Genomic DNA, 26,303 nt, shown 5'->3' with positions numbered 1-26,303 from the left:
TATATATATATATATATATATTTTTTTTTTTTTTTTTAAAATCAATGTTGTAAAGGTTAAATTATAGCAAGTAGTGATAATCACAATTAATAGAGAAAACGTGAATAAATAACTTCTAATTTGTTCAAACTTTAGAATGTATCACTTAAATAAAAGACAGAAAAATAACTAATGACTAATAAAGTGTCACTGACATTAAATTGTCTTGTTGCAGCAATTCATCAAGTCTTGTTTATACGATATCTGTAAACTAAACTTTGTTTTTGTTCGGTAGAATATTGTAGTCACAGAGGCGATCAAATGTTCCTAGATTTAGGCTTGTATTTGCAGATTCGATCCGAATTTACAATGTTTAAATGTTAAATTAAAAATATATATTTTTTTAAATATTTCTGATAATAAATGTATTTTATGTTTTTTATTTGAGTGGTTTAGTGTAGTTTAACCTTAGTGCTGTTTTTGAGGAAAGTGCTGTTTGGAAAGTACAGGCTGCACACCGATGGAGAACAGGCGAGGCTCTAAGGTTGGTTGCGATGGCGGCTCTGTTGTCAATAACAGCATTGTAAAGGGAAAACTAGTGTCTCGGTGCTCGGACGGAGGTTTGGCTGTCCTCGTTGCTTACCTGAATGGTATCGGTGCTGTTTTAAGTGACTGGTTTGGTCCTGGATCGTAGCGGTTCTCTATGTTTTTCTTGCGGCTGTCCCGGGCCTGTCCTGCGGCTGCCTGCGCTGCAGCGGCGGGCTGCTAGGTTCCTCAGAGCGGGCAGAAGGCGGAGAAGAGGTGGGCTCCTCTGTGAGCGTTAAAAAGTGCATAGCAAAACACCGGATTCTCTCATGAACGTGCACAACTTTGGTGTATGTGGTTAGACTTTACAAAAATGGCGGAAATTTGCTTTAACAACCGAGTTTGATGCTAGCTAGCATTAGCCACTGATAGCGCCAACCTTGCCTAGCTTTAAGGATATACCGGTATACGGTGCCCACTGGCTGTTGTTAACGGTGTTCGGAGAGGGTGTTGTGTAACCCGAACAAACTGCGTTCACAACAAAGTGTGTGTGGACGTCACAAAATGAGATTTGTTTGTGTTTTGTTGACGTACGTTAGCTGATGCTAACAACAGGATGCTAGCAGAACTCTACGCAGTGACGTAACGCTGGGCATTGTTTTGACAGCACGCAGCGTGGACGTTGACTCTGAAACTGTCGTTTGTATTATAAAATATAATTGTTATTAATAATTCATTATATATTACCTTTAGATCTGTTACATTCGCTGTGTAGTTCTATCCAGTTAAAACACGTAAATAAGTTCAAATTAGTATCAAAGCATCTTTCTCAGAAAAAAACTTCCAAGGTCCTTTACTAAACATCAACAAGGCGTAAATTACAATGAAGATTAAGTCACTCGAGCTATAAATCTGTGTAAATCAAGTTTTAAGCAATTTCCTAAACAATTAAGCAATAGTTTTTGCGTCCCATAAATAAGTATTGGGGAGTTTATGACTATAATCAATATGAGGAGAGATTTTGCCAGTTATTCTAATCACGCCCTACAGGTGACCAACCACACTAGGCAAATGGGAGGTCACGCCATAATAGGTTATTAACAAATGTTTTCCATTAAATTGCCAGTAGATGCATAAAAATGATTGATTACACAGACAGACCCTTTCCCCTTTAAGGACATCGTAGTATTTTCTGAACTGATTCATGAATCTGCTCATCAGAAATTTGATCAATTTGTCAGGACTCAAATTTATGTATATATATATGTAAAATACTGACATTTATTAAAGATGGATAGATACTTTGATAATCGTATTATGTTTATTGACAACTGCAGCAGCCGTAAGGCACAATATGAAGTAAATATGATCGAAAGAGAATAAGAGAGAACATCTTACATGAATCTATAAAACGCATATCAATGTTGAGAAAATTAGATATTACATCCCAAAGAGTTTATTGTCAAATACAAAATGAGAAACACTATTCCCTACCCATTAAGGTGGCAGGAGTAAGATAATTGTGTAGTCATGATAATTGTGCAACTACTAAATATACTGTATATTTAAAAAAATAAGGTTCGTGCAGGTGTCGGACAATATTATGTCAGATATGAATGTAGGCAAAATAATGTCCAATTAGGGTTGTCATAATGGGAATATTTAAAAATATAGCTTTTCGTGGGGATAATTTATTGGAATTAACCAGAAATTGGGAGTAGCTTTTAATTAACTGATGCTGATATATTAGATAAAGCTAAAACGTATTTTTCCAACTATATTTAACATCCATGATAACAGCCATCTTTCAATTCCCATGGAAAGTTTCCTAATTCGAAATTTCCCAGAATTTTGCAACGCTAGTTGAAATGTCATGTTTTTAATTGTATAATTTTAAATGGAGGCTAATATTAATGTTTTGATATCGTGCTGTTATTTAAAATAACTCCCAATTTCCAGTCAATTCCAATAAAGAATTCCCATAAAAGGTTAATATTCTTGAATATTCCAAAAATTCCAGAGCTTAAGGTTCCGAGGGAATGTGCGAGACATTTTCTGCCTCTTTGCAACCATTTTTACAAACAAGTGTTGGTCAGTTTTAATTGTGCGTAAAGTGTCAGTAAGATTAGATAATAAAACAATATGAATTAAGATTATATTATTAAGATAATATTATAGGGCTTCTTTCAATACAAAATGAACAATGTGTTACTCAGACAGAACTCAGTGGTTTATCTCCACCCAGACGATCAGCACAGATTTATTAAGCAGTCTGATGGCTGATGGAGGACAGACTTCCTGTGTGAGCAAAGTCGCTGCAGTCTGTTGGAGAAGGAGTTCTGCTGTTTCTGCAGAAAGTGGAAAGGATGATCAGGGTTTACCATGATGGATAACAGTTTGTTCATGGTCCTCCTCTTCACTGCAGATTTAAAAACACATTTGCACACTCATTTAAGGCCACGGGCAAATAGGAGAGCTCAGGTCACCTAAATTAAAATTTTTGGACTGTTGGAGAAAACAAACCTCAGGGAGAACATGCAAATACTACATGAAAAGGAAATCAAACCCACCAATCTGGGATTAAGTGTGTTGAGGCAGAAATGATTCATCTCAGTGCTGCCCAAGTGTTTTATATATTTAAAGTCTATAAGTTTTATAATAATAAATGTCTGTCCGGTATCATGGTGCACATAACGTCTGATTTTCTTCAGCTTTTGTTGTTTTTTGAGGTTTTTTTCTGACTTTTGTGACAGCACTTGAAGGAGATTTAAAGGTCACATAAAGCCATGTGTAATAATGATTGAGGAGTCAGTTCTGTCTGGATGTGTTTCCTTCTTTCTCCTCTATATTGATATTTAAGGAAATTCATACAAATTTATGTTGTGATTTAAATTGCCGTTGAGCTCATTTTTTTGCCCCTAACGTAAAGTTTTCTTTAGCTTTGTGTGTTTGAGACAAATGTAATTCATAATCACCAGTGACATAAAGAGCTTTTTTCTAAAGTAGATGTAACTTTACACAGCAGCCACAGCCTGTGACGGACCGAAGTAGATAGCTTTTTCTTCATTCAAACCGTGAACTGAATACTGACTGCATTTGGAGCTTCTCTGTGACACTGATTATTACCTCTGCTGTTGCCCAGTTGTAGGATGGATCCAGACAGTGGGGCCGAAGCACAAAAGGCTGTGAGTTTGCAGTGGAAGAGCTACAAACTGGTGCAGGACCCGGCCATCAGGCGGGCCGCGCAGAAGATCTACAGATATGATGGGGTTCACTTCAGCGTGCCAGTGAGTGGGATTTAAAAGCATCTCTCTCTCTCGCTCTCTCTCACTTTCTTTTCAGCTCTATTTTTAGTTCTTTCCTTGTTCTTTGTGCACATGTGCTTTTAGCCATTGGGCAGACCTTGTGATAGTGTAGATTATGGATGGGTTGTGTTTAAGGATGTTGTGGACGTTGACCTGTGTACAAGTCATTCATTTGTTTTTTAGTGACATCATAACTAAGAGCAGCATCTGTTTTAAAAAAATTAAAGTGTAACATATCATCTATATACTAAGCTTTACACCGATTTGATCGGCTATATTGGATCGACCGATATTTTGCATTTTATGCAATTAATGTGATCGGCTGTAATGTCTTATTATGCTGATCCGATCAATGGCGTCATTGTCGTGAGGAAACTTTCTGTAGATGCTCCCATTGCATTGTTTTATCATCTCATTTACACTGAAGAGTTGTTTGCTTTACGTGACATGACTTTATTTCACTTGCATTTGTGCACAAAAGTGAAAACCTATGAGCAAACGGCAAAAATGTTGATTAATTGGAGCGAAGCGGCTGAGAACAGCAAGTTTGGCGATACTACAGTCAGTAAATATGTATATGCTCCTCATGCTAATGCTAATGGAGTCTTCACATAGTTCCAGTGTGGTCTGCTTCTGCAGCTACATCTCCAGCTCTCTTCTAGTTGCTTCACAGCAGTCATTGACTGTGACATGGGACTCCGGTTTAATTCAACAGCTGCAAGGTTTATATTGCCAATCACTAAAAACGGCATCCAGCTTATAATCATTCTGCTCCGGTCTCACATGCTCCCTCACTCCGCACATTGGTCGAGCGACTAGGGCATTTATTCGCAGTTAAAAGGCCACACACTCTGACAACAAATGTTATGTTCAGGTCCTGCATGGACATTTTTCAACTCTCCCACTCCCTCACAGTCACAAGGCTGCGTTTAGGTCCCGGAAAAATGGTAAAGTTTGATTTTCCGTGATTCTGTATCAGCTACTGCCGAAGTTGATACCTAAAAAAAAAAAACGACCTGAATTCATATGATCGGATCGGTGATCAATTTTTTTTAAACTCACTGATCGGTGATCGGCCCAAAAATTCTGATCGTGTAAAGTAGGGATGAAATGATTCACTCAACTCCCGATACGATTTGATTCACGATACTGGGTTCACGATACGATTCTCTCACGATTTATTTTACAAAATGGGACTGTAGAAAAATGATGACTGAAAAATATTCCTTCATTTTTTTGGGGGAAAAAAACTATACTGTTTTTCTTTTATTTTTCATTGTCAAAAGAATCCCTTGATAAACTATTCAAAACAATGCAATTTAACTAAAAATAAATCTTGAATGAAATAAATAAAGGAATAATACAAATGAAGATAGTAAACAATGCAAAACTGCATAATAGTTCCTTTTCTTTTTAAAAGTGCAACTGAAAATGTATTTTGTGCCTTAACAATTGGACTTAAAAAAAGAAAAAAAAAAGTCATTTCACTGTATGTAGGTCAGATATTTGTTTGGACCACCAGAGGGCTCTGGTAACCCAGTGGTCGGTTGGCATGCAGATATCCTTGCAGTGAAGAAGAGAAGCTATGCTAGCAGACAGAGCTAATAGAAAAACGTGACTTTTACAGATATTCACGTGATATTACAGATATTTTTTTGGTGTTAAAGGGGTAAAGAATCATTTATGAACATATTTAAGAGTAGAAGGCGGCCAGAAAGAAAGTATTAGCAGATTCCGCCCGCCGCCAACACTTCTGGATAGCGCCCTCTGCTGGTTAAAAAAGTACTGCGATTACATTTTCGCAGTATCGATGTGAATCGTGATACCTATGAATCTAATATATACCTCATATATATATATATATATATATATATATATATCAAGCAACCGGTGAAAAACACACCCTTTTTGAGCCCGATACGTAACAACAACCTCGAAATGTAACAAAACCTGAATTGTTTTTACAAAAAAGAAGTTATAAAACCCAAAATGTAATAACTGGTTAATAATGTGTGTATATATATATATATATATTGAAGGTATGAAAAAAAAAAAAAAAATTCTTTAGTTATATATATGTGTGTGTGTGTGTACACAAATACATTGAAGCAATAAGCCCTTTAAGCCATAAATCATTGACTCTCTCTATGATGTAATACAATGATGACACTATTAGGGTAACAATGTTCTGTCCCATAATGTAATAACTTGTTACATTGACCTAAAAAAATCTGTGGCCACAGGGGGGCGACCGTTCCCACTCTGCTGTTTCGTAGACACCTTAAGGAGAGAAGAAGAGCTCCGTGTGCGCGGTCAACGCAGCAGTGGATTCACTGCTGATTCTAATGAGCAGCAGTGAATCCTGGTTACTGGTGATGCGTTTCCAGAGACTTACACTATATCTAACACCGCCCCCCGCAAAATGTCACCGGAATACAATCCACCGCTCTCGTGCTCCCGTGCTATATCTGTTATATTGCACCAGGAAGCGGTTGATTTAAATGAAGCCTAACTCTACATAACTCTTCATTTGTTTTTGTAAGTTCTGTAATGATGGTTGCTGGCAACTTTTAGTCGCATTGCCACCTTGATTGAAGTGAGGACTTGTTTTAATACTCATGCAAACGTATTAATCTTATGACTGCGTGAACAGTTTGTGACAAATGCAAATACTGTTAACACGGCTACAGGGCAGAGGTCATTGCTCTAAGTGTGTACTCATGCACATGTGTGAAGAGTGAGTGAGAGACATTAAAAGTGAGCGTGTTTGAGGTGTTTATAAATCTACTGTAAGCATATTTGCTAATGATTAGTCAGAGCTTGACTAATTTGTATTTAGAAATAGGTGGGATGTCCACCTATTTTTACACACGGTGTAAACTCTGTGTGTTTGTTTGTGTGTGTGTGTGTGTATGTGTTGTCCCAGGATTCTGGATTTCCTCCCGTCGGTGAACTTCGAGATCCACGACCTCGCAGACTGTGGTCCAGGTACGCAGAGCTGTCTCTGCCGGTGCCAAAGTTTAAGGTGAGTCGATATGTTTTCGTCATGGTGCTCGCATAATTAGTCCTAACTAAAAGTATTCTAGAAGATCTACTATTTTTAATGCTATTAGCATCAGAAATTTGCAATTAAACTCAATTTTTATGTTGTTGATTTGATTAAAATTGGCAATTTTTAGTTTCTTTTTAAGATTCGAAAATGCTCTTATCAAAGTGTGAAATGCAGTTTTAATTGGCAGTTTATGCTTTAACAACTTTTGAAACAATGCAGAGAAAATTGATGTGTATTGAATTCATAACGTCTTAGAAGAGTTCAATTGTATTTTATTCTTCTGCACACGTGTAAAAACTTCTCTCCACAGCTGGACGAGTTTTACGTGGGTCCCATTCCCCTCAAAGAGGTGACCTTTGCCCGGCTCAACGACAACATCAAGGAGCCCTTCTTGGCCGAAATGTGCGCCAAGTTTGGCGAGGTGGAGGAGATGGAGATCCTCTTCCACCCAAAGACCAGGAAGCACCTCGGCTTGGCCCGAGTGTTGTTCACCAGCACCAGAGGAGCCAAGGACACCGTCAAGCAGCTGCACAACACATCTGTCATGGGCAACATCATCCACGCACAGCTGGACATTAAAGGTGAGACAGATTCACAAAGTGTTGGGAAATATATTTAACACTAATCTACCCATGCAGTTTCCTACACTCTTTTTAGGTAAATTAGATTAATTGGTCAGACGAGCTGATAAATACTTTTTTTGGTATTTTGATAAATGCTATTAAAAAGGCATTCACAAGATCCACAATACATGAGTGGATAGATATAGTAAATTACCTTTATCTTATAGAAATGATTACTTTTTCTTTTTGCCTTCAGAAAAACACAATTGTTAAATTGTGGACCAAGTGGATCAGATATGTTAACCCTGGATGGACGACTGTTATTCTGTGTGTATACTTTAATGTTGGATGTCCTTTTGGGCCTAATGATCGGTTTGTATTATTTATGATTTAATTTTAAAACTCCCTGGGGGACCTTTTTTTATTTACTTTATATAATATATACAGTATATATATATATATATATATAGATAGATATCTTTCCAGTTTCATGAGTTTTCTAAAGTAATTCACTTGACCTTCTGTGTTTTGTTCCTTGTTTTGTAGCATACAAATCTTAATTGTGAGCAGTAAAAGATGTACCAATGTATGTTGTCTTAAATGATCTATATCATGCTATTTTAAGATCTTCCAAAGTCAACTACAGCCACATATGGTTCATATTTAACTTTGGGCAAAATTAAATACTAATTTATTAAGAAATATGACTTATGTTCTTCAACCCGGAAGTTGAGACGCACCGTTCTTCTGGAGCTCCGCCCATTTCAAGACGTAGCCCTAGAGCCCCACTTTCATGCCTTTAGCGCCGAGAGAGTGGCCGTGTATGTACACTGTGGAGGCGATGCGCCGGCAGCAGGCACTTTCTGGAGGGGGTGGTTCAGACTTTAGTGACGTCAATTGGGGAGAGACCGCTCGTTTTTCAGAAGAGGGCAGAGCAGCAGCTCATAGAGCAGGGTTAGTGAGGATTGCTCAGAGATGTAGAAAGGAAGTCCAATACTACTTTAGGGGTGTTTTGACATTGTAACAAGGTTAAAAGCTCCAAAAAGTTGATTTAGCATGATATAGGACCTTATGATTTTAATGCTCTCACAAAATGAAAATAAAAAATGTAAATTAAAAAGGGTGAGACAGAGGTCAGATGGGGGATGATAGATGTGATGAGTGTCACACACTACAGGGCACCCACTGATGGGACGGTGACCTACATTTATCAATGCATTTCTGAATAAATGTCCTTGGTAGAATAAAACATAAAAACACGGTTTAATGAAACATTAATCTAATGTTTTTAATGTGTGATGTGTAGACTGTAGAGCTCATTCTGCTGTGTTTATCTGAAACTGATTCATTGGTGTGTTTGTAACGCAGGCCAACAAAGGCAGAAGTACTACGACCTGATCGTGAGCGGGTCCTATACTCCTCAGACGGTTCCTCTAGGAGGGAAAGCTCTGACGGAAAGGCTGCCGCCTCCAACCCCAGCAACTCCACAGTCTGACACGGTATCCAAAGTCAATCAATAAACAATCAGCTTTTTATGAAATTTTTTGGTATTAGTGGTCTCATTGGCCACGTACACACTACAAAAATGATTGAAATAGAACACAGAAAAGGCTAATTGCAATAGCTGGGTGTTGAAGGACCCATTTATTCAACTCTTCTTTGTGTGTTTTGTGTTTTCTTCTTCAGTCGTCAGATATCAGACGGCGGCTCTCCAACGAGCTGGCGGTTTTAGCCGCTGGCGTCCAGGCGCTCACGGCAGGAAATGTCACTCCGTGTTCGGTGGAGACGGGCTTCGGTGATCAGCGCCTGGACACGCCCCCGCCCCCCATCACCGGCCCCTTCACCCCGAGCTCCTCCGCCTCCTCACAGGGTGGAGGAGGAACTCCGTACAGCTCCAGATCTGGGACTCCGTTTTCACAGGACTCTGGTTACGCTGGCAACAGGTTAGTTAGATGTTTTAAATTAAAATCCATTTATTTTAGGTTTGCTTCTGAGGTGTAATATGCTTATTACAATGTTTTCTACCTCATTCCTTTTCTCGTCTGTGATGAAAGTAAATGGCAAATATTACACACAGAGGTATTAAACTGTATCCTGAGCAAAGTTATAACTTTCTTTTATGAATTATTGTAGTTTTAAGCTCTTAAAATGCAAGATTATCGAACATCTCTTACAAAAGTTAACAAGATATGGTTATCATCCTAATGTACGTGGCTTTCCCAGTCATTCATTTAATGATCTTGAAATTATTAAAGAGATCTTAACATAGCAGCTAGAAAGATGATTGTATTGGTCCATGTCTGTACTTTGTTGTCTTGGTGTTTTGGCCTCCTAAGAGTTTAAAGAGCAAACGGTCAACATGTCTGATTAGTAGAGTTTGTGTCTCCCTCCGTGTTGCAGACATGCTGGATATAACGCAGGCTCTACGGGCAGTGGTTACCCTCCTCAGGACATGCTTCCTTCCTCATCTTCATCTTCTGCCGTCTCGTCCACCGTCGCTGGATACAAAACGTCTCGATATCCCGACGACGCACAGGAGCCTTCAGCGTACCACCGAAGTCGCCCCATTTACCCCCCCTCCACCTCATACCGTCCAAACGAGCCCCCCTGTTATCCCCCCTACCCCATCGTCGGAGGAGGACACATGGGACATCCTCCCTCAATGCCCCCGCCGCCGCTTGCCAATCAGTTTGAGCAGCCACCTGTACTGGACAGAGACAGAGACTCAGTGGGGCGATACGGGCTAATCGGCTCCAGGCGATCCTCTCACTATCACCAGCAGGACACTAACTCTGCCTCTGCCTCCACTAAGTACCACTCCCATCACTCCCACCACCACTCGGAGCGCAGGGAGGAGCGGGGCCACCGGCGAGACAGCCAGGGCTCGCGGTCAGGTGACCACGGTCACCAGAGACACCGTAATCATCACCACTCGCACAATCACCACGGCAGCCGGCGCCGCAGCAGCCACGACCGGGACAGAGACCGGGACGGCGACCTTTCCAACAGCTCTGACCCCCGGTACAATTCCAACTCTTACCGCTCCTCGTCCAACAGCATGTCTCCACCCCCGTCGTCCTACACCTCCAAAGAGCCCGCCCCGGCCCCCCCTCAGGGTTCCGACCCCACGGTGCCTGTGGTTACTGCTGACAAAGACCCCCATGCTGCCCTACCAGCTCCTCCGCCCCCGCCTCCCCCTCTACCGCCAGCGTCTGTCATCGCTGCCGCCGTAGCTGAGACGCTAGACTTTAACCAGGACAGTCCAGTCTGCGAGGAGCAGTGGACCAAACCCAAACGCCGTCCCAGTACGCCACCCGCCCCACCCAAAACACCTCCACCTTCCTCTCCTCCTCCTCCTTCCATCACTCCCTCTGTCAACTCTCCGTCCTGCATCCTACCACTAAATTTGACTCCGACTGGAAGCCCTCCTCCCGCCCCTCAGCGAGACTCCTCCTCCCCCGAGCCAGACTCCACCAATGAGAGCTTACCATTCGTCTACCACAGCAGCAGCCTGGACTCTCGTATCGAGATGCTTCTAAAGGAGCAAAAGGCAAAGTTCTCTTTCCTCCCGTCCGATGAGGACGAGGATGACGAGAAGAAGGAGGAGAAGCAGAAGGTCAGAGGAGGGGACAGAGCGGGAAGGAAAAGTGGTATGGGGGACGGAGACGGCAGGGAGAAAGAGCACCGCAGGAAGGGGGAGTCAGACAGAGAAGGTCATCGAGGGAGGAAACGAGGAAAAGGTGGAGAAGGCAGGAAAAGTCCCATCATCACTAAAACGGCCACGCCTACCTCTTCCACTTACTCCCCCCATGTCCCTCCACCTGAGGAGCCCCCACTGCCTGTTAGCGGGGCTGGATCTGTGCAGGACGAGTCCTCACAGGCAGAATCCACTGATCAACGGAAAGGAGCTCACACTCCACCATACAATGGACAAAGCCAGGTAGGATGAAAGCTCGAGTTTATGAGTTCATACAGCAGATATTTACTTGTGGGTTGCTAAAGTCATCGGCTTTTGCATAGGAACAAACAAGTTATTAATTTATTGAATTAAGTTATTTTATTTTGAAGGGGATTTTTTTTTTTTTTTAAGAGTTCTGTTTTCAAACACTTCTAGCTCTAGGGTCAGTAATCTATTACTTTTCTTTAAAGCTAATAGAAAAAAGTACATTTTGTATAAAAATATTCAAAACAAAGTGTTGCCATTTTTAAACAAGGCATGTCATGCACAAGGCAATTAATTGTGCTTTAAATTATGAGCAACAGAAAACATTTAATATTTTAAAAATCAATAAAAACATTAAAATCTGCAGTAAAACATTAAGTCAACAATTATAAAAATAAAAATCTCCCTCTCAGTCATATGCAGTTGAGAAAAAGAGAGCTTTTAACTTCACATCTGCTGGCAGTTTGTGCCACTTCTTTACAGCATAACAACAAAACGCAGTGTCACCATGTTTGCTGTGAACTCTGGGCTCCACTATCTGATCTGTGTCCATAGATCTAAGAGACATGCTAGGTTCATACCTGACTAACATCTCACTGATGTATTCTGGACCAAACCCATCCACACATTTAGACACCAGCAGCAGAACTTTAAAGTCTATTCTGAGGCTGACTGGGGAGCCAGTGTAAAGACTTTATGACTGGACTAATGTGTTCCTGAACATAGATAACCCTCTTTGTTCTGGTTAAGACCCGAGCTGCAGCGCTCTGAACCAGCTACAGATGTTTGATGAAGACTATTACAATAGTCCAGTCTGCTGGAGATAAAAACATGGACCAGCTCCTCCTGATCTTTGAGTCAATAAACCTTTCACCCTGTAGATGTTCTTTAGGTGGTAGAAGTGGTTTTTGTGATAGATTTGATGTGACTGCTGAATGTCAGATCTGAGTCAATCAGATCAAGGTTTTGCAGTTGGTCTTTAGCTAAAAAGAAGAAAGTCTCAAGATACTTGTTTACATCAGTCCTCTTTTCCTTGTTGCCAAAGACAATCACCTCCATCTTGTCATGATTTAGTTGAAGGAAGTTTTCACTCATTCAGCAGTTTACCTTTAGGAGGTGACGGTTTGGTCCAAACTGTCCTCGTTTTTGTTTCAGTTTTTTTGTGTCCTGTCTCGTGTGGTTTTATAGGCTTTGCTCTCACATCAGATTTAAATGAGTGACCATTACCGACATGTGCTGTCTTTCAGGCCTCGCCTCATTCCTCGGGTGAAGACATGGAGATCTCAGACGAGGAGGAGGAGACCACTGTCACCATCACCACGGCGACCGGCCCCCAACCTTTGGCCCCCTCAGGATCCTCCCCCTCCACTTCCATGCCCACTCTGCCCTCTCAAACCGACCCCTCATCCTCTACTCCACCCGTCTCGGACTCCTCACATTTCGGCTCTTCCATCCATCCTCCCATTCCCTCCTACCCTCCTCATTTGCCACCTCCTCCCCCACCCGGGTATTCCCTCCAGCCCCCTCCTCCTCCTGGCATCCCCCCCTTGCCCCACATGGAGCTGCACCCTGAGTACCCTCCGCCGATGCCCCACCACATGTACGACTACGCCTCCTCCATGGAGCTGATGAACCAGTACAGCGGCGGGACCCCCATGTCCTTCCAGATGCAGACGCACATGCTCAGCCGTCTGCATCAGTTGCGCATGTCATCGTCCAATGGCACGCCAGGGCCGGGCGAGGCCGCCACCGCTGACTATTCATCCTATCACCTGCACTCCATGCAGCCGCACCACACACACCACGCTTACATGGACCAAGAGGGCAGCGGCACCAGCGCACATTACGACCAGGACCACCGATACATGCCGCCGCACATGCCCTACCCATATGCAGACCCCCACAGCGCTCAAATTCCACACCCCGGTATCCCGCCGCCTCATACCGGCTGGCCCCCGCACGTGCTGCCACAGCACTACGGCTCCTACATGCCTGGTTACGGCAGTGTGCTGCCGGCAGAGGGCGAGGAGTACAGCTCACAGGGACAGGAAGAGCCCATGCTGGCGGAGAATCCACATGAAGCCACTGTGCAGATGGTTCTCGGCAACTTGATACAGGAAATGAAGAACATCATGCAGAGAGACCTGAACCGCAAGATGGTGGAGAACATTGCCTTTGCCACGTTTGACGAATGGTGGGAAAGGAAAGAGACCAAGGCCAAGGTAAGGAAGACCAATCATGGAGATGGGAAAGCTGGGATTAAATCCAAACTGTTTTCCAGCCTTTCCAGACGATGGTTCGAGGTGTCTCTGCCTTACGGGACGATGAGAAGAAGGAGGAGAAGGTCAGCCGTCCACGGGAGCCGCTCATGTCTTTGGTTGACTGGGCCAAGAGTGGCGGGGTGGAGGGTTTCTCACTGCGAGGGGCGCTGCGACTACCGTCCTTTAAGGTATAAACAATCGCCTTCATGTCTTGGTTCACCAGGTCATTATAAACACACTGTAGTGGTGCAGAGGTGATCTGCCTTCATCACACAGAGGAATATACAAGAACTCTGCATCTGAATGTAATCTGCAATGCATCTGAAAACAATACAGTAAACTGGAATTTATTGATTCATGTTCTGGGAGATTCACATTCAACATTTCTTGGATTTGTTCTAAAAGTCAAAATTTGCATCAAAAAGTAATGTTATTTATTGGCATTCTTTCATAGACGTTTGGGGTTACCAGATCGTTTGAAGAATCCATCCATATCAGTGCAGCACTAGTATATTAGTTTATTTTTGTCATTTGTAGTGATATTTTGACTCCCTGCATTTCAGGTAAAAAGGAAAGAACCTCAGGAGCTTGAAGAAGGAGATATGAAGAGGCCACGACCGTCAACGCCGCCCGATGAATACGATGAAGGTTTGATATTCTTATGAGATGTTTTTTAGATGTTGGGCTTTAAAGGATTGTTATTTTTGACTCGTGGTATTTTATTCTGTTTCCAGCTGCTGATGGCAGGGTGCCTGAGGCGGTCCGACTCGGAGCTGAACGGGACAAGCGAAGGAAAAAGAAACCCAGAACTCGTAAACCGTGGGAGCTGGACAGCGAAGGAGAGGAGACGTCCGACGGCTCATCTTCTGAGAAGGTTAGACTGTTATATAATGCCGCAAACGGTATGTAGAACCAAGATTGTTAGTCATAAGTATGAATGCTTTTTAGTTTTATTATCCCTGTAAACACCAAAGAAGGCCATTGCTTCATAAAAAGGTCTACAACTTTAAAAAAAGATTATGACCAATCTTTCTACAACACCTGCAAGAAAACTATTTACAAAAATACAGAAAGGAAAAGTAACAGCAAAAAATATTACAAATAATACAAAAACAAAAGGGGAAACATCCCATATCAGCCAGCAGTGATTTCACAATATGTTCCAACCTTTTGAAACATTGATATAGAATGTAATAGGTTCCTATAAAAAAAAAGGCATAGGCGTCTAAAGGGTTAATATAAGAAATAATGTTAAACAAAGTGAGTGTGATAGCATTTTACGTTGTTCACCATTAACTTCTCTCGTGTTCAGGAGGACGAGGAAGCAGCGGGAAGCGGGAAAGAATCTGACGGTGAGTCAGAAACCACGAGCGTCGCTTTCCTCCTGTCACACATGTGCACTGATACAGTTTCTCTCCTCATTCAGATGATGCTTTCAGTGCGGACAGCGACGACGAGAGTCTCTCGTCGTCTGACGGTTCCTCGTCCTCAGGATCCTCATCTTCATCGTCCTCTGAGGACGAAGAGGTGGAGGAAGGAGAGCGCGTCGACAGTGACGTCTCGGACACATTGGACGAGTCGACGATGGACAGCACGTCTGAGAAAGTGGAGGACAGGTAGATAGTTTGCACCAGTTAAACTACGTCATGTGTTATTTTTCTACAGATGAGCTCAAAGGTTTTTGTTGGGTTTGTTTTTCAGGGATCGGCGTGCAGCGGCAGCTCCAAAAGCAGAAGTCCAAACAGGTCAGTCAGGAGATGGTTTAATGTCCAATAAAGCACAATTGACACATTTTTGGGAAGATTTCACACCACATCTGTCAAACATGAGGCTAGCAGACCAAATCAGGCCAGTCAGGGTGTCCAATTCAATCCCACACAATGAATTTGTAGAAGAGGAAACATTTCAAATTTAACATCTTATTAACAAATTATTATCAAATCAATTTTTATTCATAAAAAGCACTTTTCATACAATAAAGGGGAGCTCAAAGTGCTTTTACAAAGTTAAAAAAAATGAAAATAGATAACCCACCCTGTACAAACTCTTGTCAACTGCACATAGACACACAGGTCAAATAAGGACAATGGCATATGGCACATGGCTGGGTCCATTGATAACTATTCATATCAAGTTTTAGATTATTATTTTTTTTACTAAATTCATTGCACCTTAGTTAAATGTATGACTTTTTGTTAATGCTACTTCTTTTTAGCTTTATGTTGTAGTTTGTTCAGATTGTTGACAATTAGTGCCATTAGTTGTCTTACATCCTTATAAAGTTAGTTTTCAGGTTGTTTACAAATAATTGGACCTAAAGTTGCTTCTTGTTTTACACTTTGAATTAAGTGTGTTTTACACATTTTTAATCTTTTATCATTTAAATTAATTTAAAAAACACTACTTGGTCAGGACATTAAAGTCAGTCATAATGATAAAGAGGGTCTTCTGTTTTATTTTGAAGGGGATGTATGAGAATAACTGCAGTCATATGTAGAATAAAATGGGTTTGAAACCAAGTCTTATTTTATTAATTTGGTCCCAAGTCACAAAAACACTTTCATTGTTTAGTGCAATGTTTGCAAACTTTTTCATGCCTAATCTCATCTTTTTCTGTGTTTTTAAATACTAAATACTATAAATGACCAAATTCCCCTTTTGTGAAGCTCATTAAATAGTATCTTATATTATTTTATCTCTTGCCCTGCTGTATAAATAATCATCCTATTTTATGTCATCAAATGTTTTCTACTTTTAGAATGTTTTCTTTTACAAAATCCCCACTGGATATGTGAAAGTAAAAGTATTTTTTTTTGTGTCTGATCTTACTTTCTGTGTTTTATCAAAGTATTTCTCATCTAATCTGAGGTCACTGTATTTAACGTTTTATCAGAGCCCATCTCATTTCTTGTAAACTAATTTCATCGTATTTGATTACGTGTCCTTTACTTTAAAATTATACATACATAGTATCTAATTGAATCCATGTCTCTTTCTCGTTTTTCTTACATCAATGTCTCACTTTTCTTGTTGCCCTTCAGGTGGCTTACGAGACAACAAAGCTGATACCTCAGCACCTGCCAAACATCCTCCGCTGCCTCAGTTTCCTCGTCCTTCATCTCCGGTCGTCCTCGTACCGCCTCTTAAGAAGCGTAGGAAGACGGTGTCCTTTTCCACTGAGGAGACTGACGACAAAGCTCATGCTCTGCCCGCGTCATCTCCGTCTCACGCAGCGGCTGAAGCTTCTTCCCTCCTCAGTAGACTGTCCGACTCGCCTGCTGCTCCGCCCCCATCAGCTCGCCCCACTCAGGGCATCCGGCTGCTTCCCTTTGCCTCCAAACCAGGTGAAGGCAACGCCATAATTTTGCCGCCATCGGGACGGTGTCTGGACCCAGATGAGACGAGAAAAGTGGTTTCTCCTCACGTTACGCCCCCCAAATCCCCCGCCAAACGTGGAGCAGGTAAAGACTCTTCCCTCCCAAAAGCCCCTCCCATTATGGTGTGCCGCACTGTGCAGAACCTTCCTCTGGACCACGCCTCGATGTGTCGGATGGCCTACGAAGAGGCTCCGCCTCCATCAGGGAACAAATCACCCAGAGGCCGATCTCGGACGCCCAGCCTGTCGGCGATTCCCTTCAGAGAAGAGGAGGAGGAGGGCGAGCAGAGACTGAGGCTCAGGGAGCAGCTGGGAGTGACCAGCTTGCTGCAGCTTGCTTCATCCACAGACCTGTCCGTGCTCGCCGACGTGGCCTCCAAGATGGACCCGGACGCTGCAGACTCCGAGGAGACGGAGACGTCGGACGAGGCCGAGGAGCAAAAGATGGAGGAAGGTTTCTTCTCTGCAGAGACTCTGGCTCTCACAATGAGTCCCAGGGGCGTCGTCGTCTTCATGGAGCACAACTACTGCAGACCTCCTGCTCTACACACACTGCCCGCCACCAAAAGGACTTCCTCCAGACAAGATGCTTCAGTGCTGCTGCCAGCAGACCTCAACGCCATCTCAGGGGTCCTCGAGGCGCCCGAGGAGGTGATTGGAGAGGTGCTGCCTTCCAGGGGCGACACAGGGGAATATTTGTCCACCATGGACGTGCTGTGTAACTCTGAAAATGTGGACCAGCTTGTGGCTGTGTCTCCATCAGCGAAGAAAAGAAACTTGAAGAGCTTGGAGCAGGAGAAGATCAAAAATAGGCGGCGGAAAGACAAGGAGAATGTAGAGGTTCAGCACGCAAAGAAACAGAAGGATCAGCCGAGCAGTAAGCAGAGGAAACGCAAACTGGAGGTGAGAAGACTCCATTTTATCTCCTTTATATATGATTTTAAAGACTTGTATTTGTGCTTATACCTGGAAATATAAGATTTTACACTTGGCCAAAAAGATGTTCAACTGAACCATCACTTTTTGCTACTTTTCTATTGTACAGATCTTTCTCTTGTTTTTTTGACTGAAGCAAGGATTTTGCAAAAAAAGAAAATGTAAAAGACAAGACAGGAGCTACAATGTATAAATGCTTATAATCCAATGCACTTAAATACATTCACGCCTTTTTAGAATTAAATCCTTTTTAAAAAATTTCCAAATATTTAAATTGTTTATTTATGTTTTTTTCTTTTCTTGTTTTCTTATTTTGTAAATTCACATTTTGAATAAAAATTATTTAGTTTTTTTTAGATTTTTTTTAAATATCTTATTTTATTGAGAAGTCATTTATTTATTTATTTTTTCCTGTGTATATATACATTATATATTGATATATTTAATATTAATATTATTTTTTATTATTATTTTCTTTGTGTATATATATATGTATAATTTTTATATTGATGTGTAAATGTCTTTTGCACATTATGTAGAACCGTATTTGAATTTAGTTTCACACTGTGAAATGACAATAAATATTCAAATTTTTTTTTTTTCATTTTTATTTAAATTTTGTATATTTGTGTGTTTTATCTTTTGCTTAGTTTTTTTTTTTTATCCATTTGGACTTAGTCCTAAACTAATGAGGCATAATTTACTGACCAGAATTGTTCATTTCTGATCCCTCATCAGGATTCAGAGGAGGACGTGGACGTGGAGGAGCTGGAGTCTGGCGAGTTGACCAGCTCGGACTCTGAGGAAGAGGTGAGGGAGGATGTGAGGAAGAGTGAACGGCTCTTCCTGCAGGAGGCGGGGCTTATTTCGACCCACAGCTGGCCCAAACCCATCCCCGCGCCCGAGCTCCCCTCTGTGAAATACGAGAACCGCAGCGAGTTTGAGCAGATGACCATCCTGTACGACATCTGGAACACCGGGCTGGACGGCGAAGACCTGACGCTGCTGAAGAAGACATACGAGAAGCTTCTGCAGGACGACCACAGCTCGGACTGGCTCAACGACACACACTGGGTCACCCACACTGATATCCTTTTCACACGGGCTTTAAAAACACCTGTCTATTGAAATTAGTGATAAAAACAGATAGTAAAAGCCCAAAAGTTTACTTTGAAATACAATCTGATGTATTTTTACCAAAAATTTTTGACACAAAAAATGAGAAGGTGAATTTTTTCATTTATTTAAAAAAATGCAGTTTTTGCTTTATTTAATGAAAATTTTTTGTCAGTAAAAGTTTGACAAAAAACAATGTCAAACAAAAAAAGTGCATAAATTAGTGACTCCATTAAAAAAAAAAATGACTATTACTTTGTTGATAGATAAAGAATAGTTCTGGCTTTGGTTGGCTTAGCATGTGGCAACCCTGGCAAAGCAGTGTCAGAGAGTAAAGGTGTGGGACTATCTTATCAGGTCAAATTGTGTTGTTGGGCAGAAAAAGGAAAAATAAAAGTTCATCCTGGACACGTTGTTTTTGACCTTGACCTTTGACCTGCACTAACCAACTTGCCAAACCCTCGGCGTAAAAAGAAGAGCGCGGATGGGCAGCTTCGGCAGCATCTGACTGGGTGTGCCAGGAGCGAAGGTTACTACGCCATCAGCCGCAAAGAGAAGGACGTCTATCTGGACCTGGACCTGCCTGAGCAGGTCATACGGGAAATGGAGAACCTTGACACTTCGGTATGTCACATAATTACTCAACAATTTTCCTAATAATCATGAAAACTTGTAATGAATAAGGTAGGCATGTAACCTGCAATTAGTTTAACACAGAGAAAGATAAACTCTGGTACTGTGCAAGAAAACCTTTCCTATCTATCTATCTATCTGTCTGTCTGTCTGTCTGTCTGTCTGTCTGTCTGTCTGTCTGTCTGTCTATCTGTTTAATTAAAATGTTTCAATACAAAAGACAGAAAAGCCTTGGAACTCATTGATCAGGATGTATTAGTGTGATGCAGACCCATTTACTAAAGGAGGAAAAGGAATAGAATTGTGTCATATATAATTTGAATTGAATTTAATCAAACATACGTTCGGCTTTTTCTGCTTTTGGTTCTTTTTAGGGAGTGAATCGATTGCTGTCTGAGAGACGTTCAGAGCAGCGCCGCCTCCTCACTGTCATTGGCACTACAGCTGTCATGGACTCCGATCTGCTCAAACTCAACCAGCTGAAGGTTCGCTTCATTTCATTCTCACTCATTTAAAATGGCACCGTGCATTTTAGCAGGAAGTTAATTTCCATCTTTTGTCTTTTAACTTTTATTGTGAAAGGCTAGAAGTGAAGGGTGTCATTCTCGGTGTACAGCAATGAAAATGTAACTTTTAAATTAATCTATAATCTATTTATCTGATCTAAAGTTGCACCCATTATTAGGAGGTAGCGGTCCCAGTAATGAAGTGGATGATTAACAGCTCCAAATAGGTTTGCGTGCAAACGAACAGATTTTAAATATTCGTCATTGCTTTTGATACAACTTTACAATCAAGCTGACATTTTTAAACAAAACAAACGTTTTAAGGACCTTTATATTTTAGCTTTCATCATAAGGCTGCACGATTAATCGATATAAAATAGAAATAGTATTATTTAGTGACGGGGATTTTTCTGAAGTTAAAATCAGAAAATAGATTTTCCCGTTTAATTATGTGTAATCACGGCAAGAGTCTTTGTTTGTTTACAAACTGTTGAAAAACAAGTTTCAAACACATGTTTATCGTGGTAGACCCCCACTACATCCTCATCTTTTTTTAAATGTGAATTTTGTGAGTTTTTTATCGAATGCAAGGTTCTGATTTTTAAAAATGCTGAGGGATTCATTTTTGGTTGGGCAGGTTGTTATTTTATCAATCCCACAGGGGATTTAACATTCTTTGTTAAAGCTTTGCAGTTGCACTTTATTACCAATACAGATTTATTTTTTCTTCACTTTGTCAGTTAAAAGAAAATACTTGAAATAATTAAATCCAGTGTTTTATTTTTTTAAAAGGGGGAAGAAAAAATTGAAAATTGAGTTTTCAAAGTAAAAAATCAGGATTTTGTTTGTAATTTTAGCTTGATGTTAACTGGGTCAAGCTAAAGGGTTTGTGAACACTAACAACATGTTTTGCTTGGATCCACTTTTAGCCATTTCTTAAAGCTGCTGGAGACAATATTTTTTTTGGCATCTAGCAGAGGACTGTGTCTGTTTGGTGTATCTTGTGTATTTGATGTGTAAATGAGCTCGTCTGTGTGTCGTCGATCAGTTCCGTAAGAAGAAGCTTCGCTTTGGACGCAGCAGGATCCACGAGTGGGGTCTGTTCGCTATGGAGCCCATCGCCGCTGACGAGATGGTCATCGAGTATGTGGGTCAGAACATCAGACAGGTAACATCCATGGTCCTACTTTAACCCTTGTCCTGCTTGTTTCTAGTAATGTCTAAAGAAAAGGTTGTCGACCCTTTAGTCACAGGCAGAGGTGTAAGAAGTACTGATATATCCTACTCAATTAAAAGTACTGGTACTTGATTGACATTGTACTCAAGTACAAGTACAAGTAAGTCATAGATGCAAAAATTAAAACATTTCTACATTTCTGTTTTTTTCTGTCAAGATGGGGTGCTGAGTGCACATTAATGACTCAAGTACAAGTAAAAAGTAGCTCAAATGCATTACGTTTAATGTGATTTGTCGGCTATGATGTGATGCATTTGATTGTTGTCTGGTCATTTCATTTTTTGCAGTTTCACAATGTCCGTTTATCATTTTAAAACGAAAAATAATAATGTACTCAGTAACGGTTGGGTGTAGAAATGTACCTGATTACTTCACTTCTTTTTAAACGTACTTAAGTACAAGTAAAGTTACTGATTTGGTAAGTACTCATAAAAGAAACTCAATTACAGTAACGTGAGTACTTGTAATCTGTTACTTTCACCTCTGGGGCACAGGTGTTTACATGGGCAGAAACAAGGGAAAATAAGAGACTTTTATATTTAGTTTTCTGTCTTATCAAAGTCCCACCACAAGAGGAGATTAATTGATTAATTACTTTTCCTCAAAGCGAAGTGTTTTCAGTTATTACTGATGAATGAAATTAATGTTTTTTTAAAAAGCTCTTTTTCAAAAGTTTCCATAGTGTAATATTAGGTTTTGGGCCACAGCCTGTTGTCAGAGGCTGATGGTTGTCTCTGGCGGTCTTAAGTCATTATCCACGGGCTTTTATTTTGAAGGGTGTCCCACACAGATGTTTGTTGCATCCTCAGATGGTGGCGGACAATCGAGAGAAGCGCTACACGCAGCAGGGCATCGGCAGCAGCTACTTGTTCAGAGTCGACCACGACACCATCATCGACGCCACCAAGTGTGGAAACCTGGCTCGCTTCATCAACCACTGCTGCACCGTAAGTACCGTTAGCGTACAAACCCACACCACGCCTCCACTCGCCCAATAACATAGTCCCTATGTGCTGAGCCTGGGGTGTCAAACTCATTTTAGTTCAGGGGCCAAATACGGAGATGCTTGATCACGAGTGGGCCACATATTTTATGCTGGAAAATGAGTATTTCCAACATTAGTTTATACCAGTAGATTCATTACACCAATTCTGGTTCACATATCATGGGCATGTTTGTCGTAACATCAATTTTTTCATTCAGTTATGTATTAACGTTTCTATTCACCAGTTCATCAGTAATCTGACTAATGCGGGGGGTGGGGGGAGGAGTAGTGTACAGCATAGCCATGCATGCTGATGAATAGTTGACTTAACTGGCGTACGGTAGTTTTGTATGAAGTAAAGATTAACAATGACTCGTGATATATTTGCTAAATGTTTTCAGGTTTTAGTGTCAAAGTTATTCTGCAACAAGCAGTGGCTGAAATAACAGGTCATTTCTTTTATATAATTTTAAAAGAAGACGTAACAAAATGTTTTAAATAACAGCAAAGCATAACAACAGGTTACATGTATTCTGTTTTTTTTATTTTGCAGAAATGTTGTACTTGAATTAACTTAACAGTAGCATAACCAACTTAGCGTCTGCATTGCTTCACCCCATGGAATTCAATTCAGAGGGTCCAGCTCTTATAGTGGGGTCTCCTAACCCTCTTCCCCTGGGAGACCCACAGCTGAACATCTGGCCTGGCATCATAGTCCATCAGTTCTGGCCCCTTGATGCTGATTTTGATGTACGTGTATGCCAGGGGTACCAGACTACAGTCCTCGACGGCCAGATTCCTAACACTTTTAGACGTCTCCCTGCTCAAACACAACTCGTTGAAACCAATGTGTTGTCATCAAGCTCTGCAGAAGCATGATAACGAGCCATTCAGTTGATTCAGGTGTGTTGGAGCAGGGAGACATCTAAAAGTCTCAGTAATCTGGTCCTCGAGGACTGGAGTCCACCACCCCTGGTGTATGCTCTATCGCTGCGCTCGGCACGTTCTTCCTTTTTACTGCTGCCCTCAATGTGAGCGCGCTCAGTGAAGGGCTTGTTATTCCTGGCTCCGTTTGTGGACCGCGCGCACTCCAAAGGAGAACATTGGTGTTTGTACTCGGCACATTTACCGATGCGTGAGCGTGCACCATCTCCTCACCCGCAGTGCAGAGAGAGAGAAGTGCCCTCTGTGGGGCGTGACAAAACGCTCAGCCGCTCCGTCACAAAATGAGGTCATCTGACGAACTCGACGACCAGATTAAATTTTCACTCGCACACACTGAAAAAAAGTGTCGCAGTGTTGAGCCCTGTAACCGGATCTTCACTTTAAATTTCCTAGATTCTGTGACAAATTTCTATTCAATTAAGAAAAATATTATGTAATAATTTGAGGAGAATTTAAGGATTTTGTAAGAATTTTGAGTTTATTCAACATTTGAAATGACTGCAATAATGCGATATAAGCACCAAGAGTGTTGAGTTTAATTTACACAATTATGTTATCTCTGTAATTTTTACTTTTTCCTGTGAATTGAATTTGATTATGAGCTGCTTCCTGAAAGTTTTCCCTCCTCCTGCAGCCGAACTGCTACGCCAAGGTCATCACCATCGAGTCTCAGAAGAAGATCGTCATCTACTCCAAACAGGCCATTGGCGTCAACGAAGAGATCACCTACGACTACAAGTTCCCTCTGGAGGAGAACAAGATCCCCTGTTTGTGTGGGACAGAGAACTGCAGAGGAACGCTCAACTAGAGGCCAGGTTCAGAACCCTCTGGATTCACACACAAACACACACACTTGCACTTTTCACACACACACGCACACACACACTTCCCAGCCAGAGGGAGGCGCTGTGGAGTCCCAGAACAGCTCCAGCATTGTCTTCGTTTATCCAAACTCCAGTGGAATCCCAGGAAAGCTACTAATTCAGGGTTTTAACCGACTTTTAGGGACACACTTTAGTTCACTCAGTTATGCAAGATTCTCCACGTGTGAAGCTTTGTTTTCATTTGACGCCTCACAGTGTTACACAGTCCTGACGTTACTTTAGCTCTCACTATCACTCAGTGACGGCACTTTCACACGCAGCACTTTTAACTTCATCCACCGTGTTGCTGATTTTTTTAACACTTCCAGTCTTTGCATCACTCTTTAACGTTCAATCTCTTATTTTATTTTATTCTGATCATACATAATTATCTTTTCATTAAGTATGGTGCACAAATATAATCATTAATTGGCAGTAAAATTGCATATTTTGGACTTTTTTCTGAAATGATGACATATATTTCCACTATCAGATTTATTTTTAGTCCCTTTTTTCTCGTCCAATAAAAAGAAAAACTAAAACAAGGAGCACACATTTGAAAACAAACATAAAAACAGATATAATTGTTTAAAGAACTTTAAAACCTGTTAAAATTGTTTAAAATGTTCAAATTTGTTTAAAATGTTCAAATTTGTTTAAAATGTTCAATTTTGTTTAAAAATTATTTATCAATTAATTTGTTTAAAGTCAGTGTTTTATAATTGAATGTCTGAGATTTGAATTTTTGTTGTATTTAAAAAATAAAATAAAATTCTCATTGCCCCCAAATTAAGACTTTTTTGATTTTGGTTTTTAAATCCTTAATTCTTAGACAAAATCTATTTTCATAAAGATATATTTTCATATCAGCAGGAAAATTATAAGATTGATTTTTTTTTTAGATATTCAAAACTATTTTTTTCCCCACAAAATGTATTCTGGAAAATGTATTATTCATTAATTAGAAAAATGTACCTTATATATGTAGTTTACTTTTTTTTTTTTTTTTCCAAAATACTTTGAAAAACCTTTTTATTAAACATTTAGTTTCATTAAAGGACTTTGTTTTTTACTAAAAGACTTGAATTTCTTTTTTTGGGGGGGGAATTTTTTTTTTTTTTACATTAAAACAATTATCAATGAGTATTTTTGTTTACAACAGATATAATTGACCCTAAATTCTAATTCATGTTTCTGTTTTTCTTATCAAAAAATTTAATTTAAAGAAAGGGACAAATTTTCTCTTGATAAGATTTATTTCATCCCTTCAGGAAAAAGTCCAAAAAATCTAAAACAAACATTTTTTTAACATAATTTAATTAAGCCATGACGACTTCTCCAAAGTGCCAAAAGATGAGTAAAAACGTGAGTTGAAGGAGAAAATATTTGATTCAAGCTGTGGGTTTTAATAACGAGCGTTGGTAAACCTGAGCCAAGTTATAGGAAAAAAAAGTTTGATTTCCATCCTGTTGAACCTGAAACTTGGACAAAAACATTTCAATATTTTTCTTCTCTGGTTTTCCCCTCAGATGTTTTGCTTTACTTTGTCATTTAATCCATGAGTTATAATTTCCATGCATCTCAGAGCAGCTGGTGAGCGAGTACGTTTTCCACAAAACTCTCCCCCCATCTTTAACGAACATGTGCTGCAGATGTTTTAACAGCTTTGCCGTAGTGTTTAAGTCTTTTAGTTACACCTTGGTTTTTTTTTTCCCAGAATGCACTTGTGAGTGATTTTATGTGGTTTACGGCCCCCCCCCCCCACCCAAAACATCCGTCAGACGTCGTCCCTGTTGTTTTTCCCTCGTGGCTGTCCCTGAGTTTGACGTGGATGTTGGACTTCTTTGATCCCTCCGTCGCTCGCTCCCAAAAGATACTCCTTTCAGTGGCCGCCGCCCCCTACAGGACGGAGGAGGTTAAAGAGACGTGTAAATATTGTAGAGGTGTTTGTTTCTCGTAGAAACACACTGATTCCAAGCTGTACATATGTTTGTGAGGAAACCTGTATATACCTTCCGTTCGTTTATTTTGTATTGTTTTTTTTTTTTTTTCCTTTCGATTAAATGATAATTTTAATA

General features: G+C 40.7%; 1 protein-coding gene across 2 annotated transcripts; it reads left to right on the top strand.

Moving 5' to 3' along the window:
• The first annotated feature begins 473 nt into the window (after positions 1-473).
• On the top strand, positions 474-26,303 carry setd1a (SET domain containing 1A, histone lysine methyltransferase). 2 transcript variants are annotated; one of them, XM_028454414.1, is made up of 21 exons: positions 474-523; positions 3,647-3,791; positions 6,736-6,834; positions 7,172-7,442; positions 8,793-8,923; positions 9,111-9,367; positions 9,825-11,364; positions 12,615-13,589; positions 13,649-13,816; positions 14,192-14,276; positions 14,363-14,502; positions 14,941-14,980; positions 15,055-15,244; positions 15,330-15,373; positions 16,670-17,907; positions 18,679-19,027; positions 19,499-19,680; positions 20,064-20,174; positions 21,244-21,363; positions 22,242-22,379; positions 23,997-26,302. In XM_028454414.1, exons 2-21 carry the CDS (start codon positions 3,654-3,656, stop codon positions 24,168-24,170), a joined length of 6,390 nt encoding a protein of 2,129 aa, XP_028310215.1. In that variant the 5' UTR covers positions 474-523; positions 3,647-3,653; the 3' UTR covers positions 24,171-26,302. The 2 variants fall into 2 exon arrangements, with proteins under 2 accessions (XP_028310215.1, XP_028310216.1); XM_028454415.1 differs by lacking the exon at positions 474-523 and adding an exon at positions 540-780 and having other exon boundaries at positions 23,997-26,303.

Source organism: Gouania willdenowi, chromosome 8 (genome assembly GCF_900634775.1).
Source record: "Gouania willdenowi chromosome 8, fGouWil2.1, whole genome shotgun sequence".
In the NCBI taxonomy this organism is placed as follows: domain Eukaryota; kingdom Metazoa; phylum Chordata; class Actinopteri; order Blenniiformes; family Gobiesocidae; genus Gouania; species Gouania willdenowi.
Note: the sequence above shows the minus strand (reverse complement) of the source record. Positions and strands in the feature narration are given on the sequence as shown.

Excerpts from the sequence above, each read along its gene's own strand:
- setd1a (XM_028454415.1), top strand. The coding sequence starts at position 3,654 with ATGGATCCAGACAGTGGGGCCGAAGCACAAAAGGCTGTGAGTTTGCAG. Across the intron at positions 13,590-13,648 it reads GGAAAGAGACCAAGGCCAAG|CCTTTCCAGACGATGGTTCG; the intron begins GTAAGGAAGACC and ends ACTGTTTTCCAG. Across the intron at positions 17,908-18,678 it reads AGAGGAAACGCAAACTGGAG|GATTCAGAGGAGGACGTGGA; the intron begins GTGAGAAGACTC and ends ATCCCTCATCAG.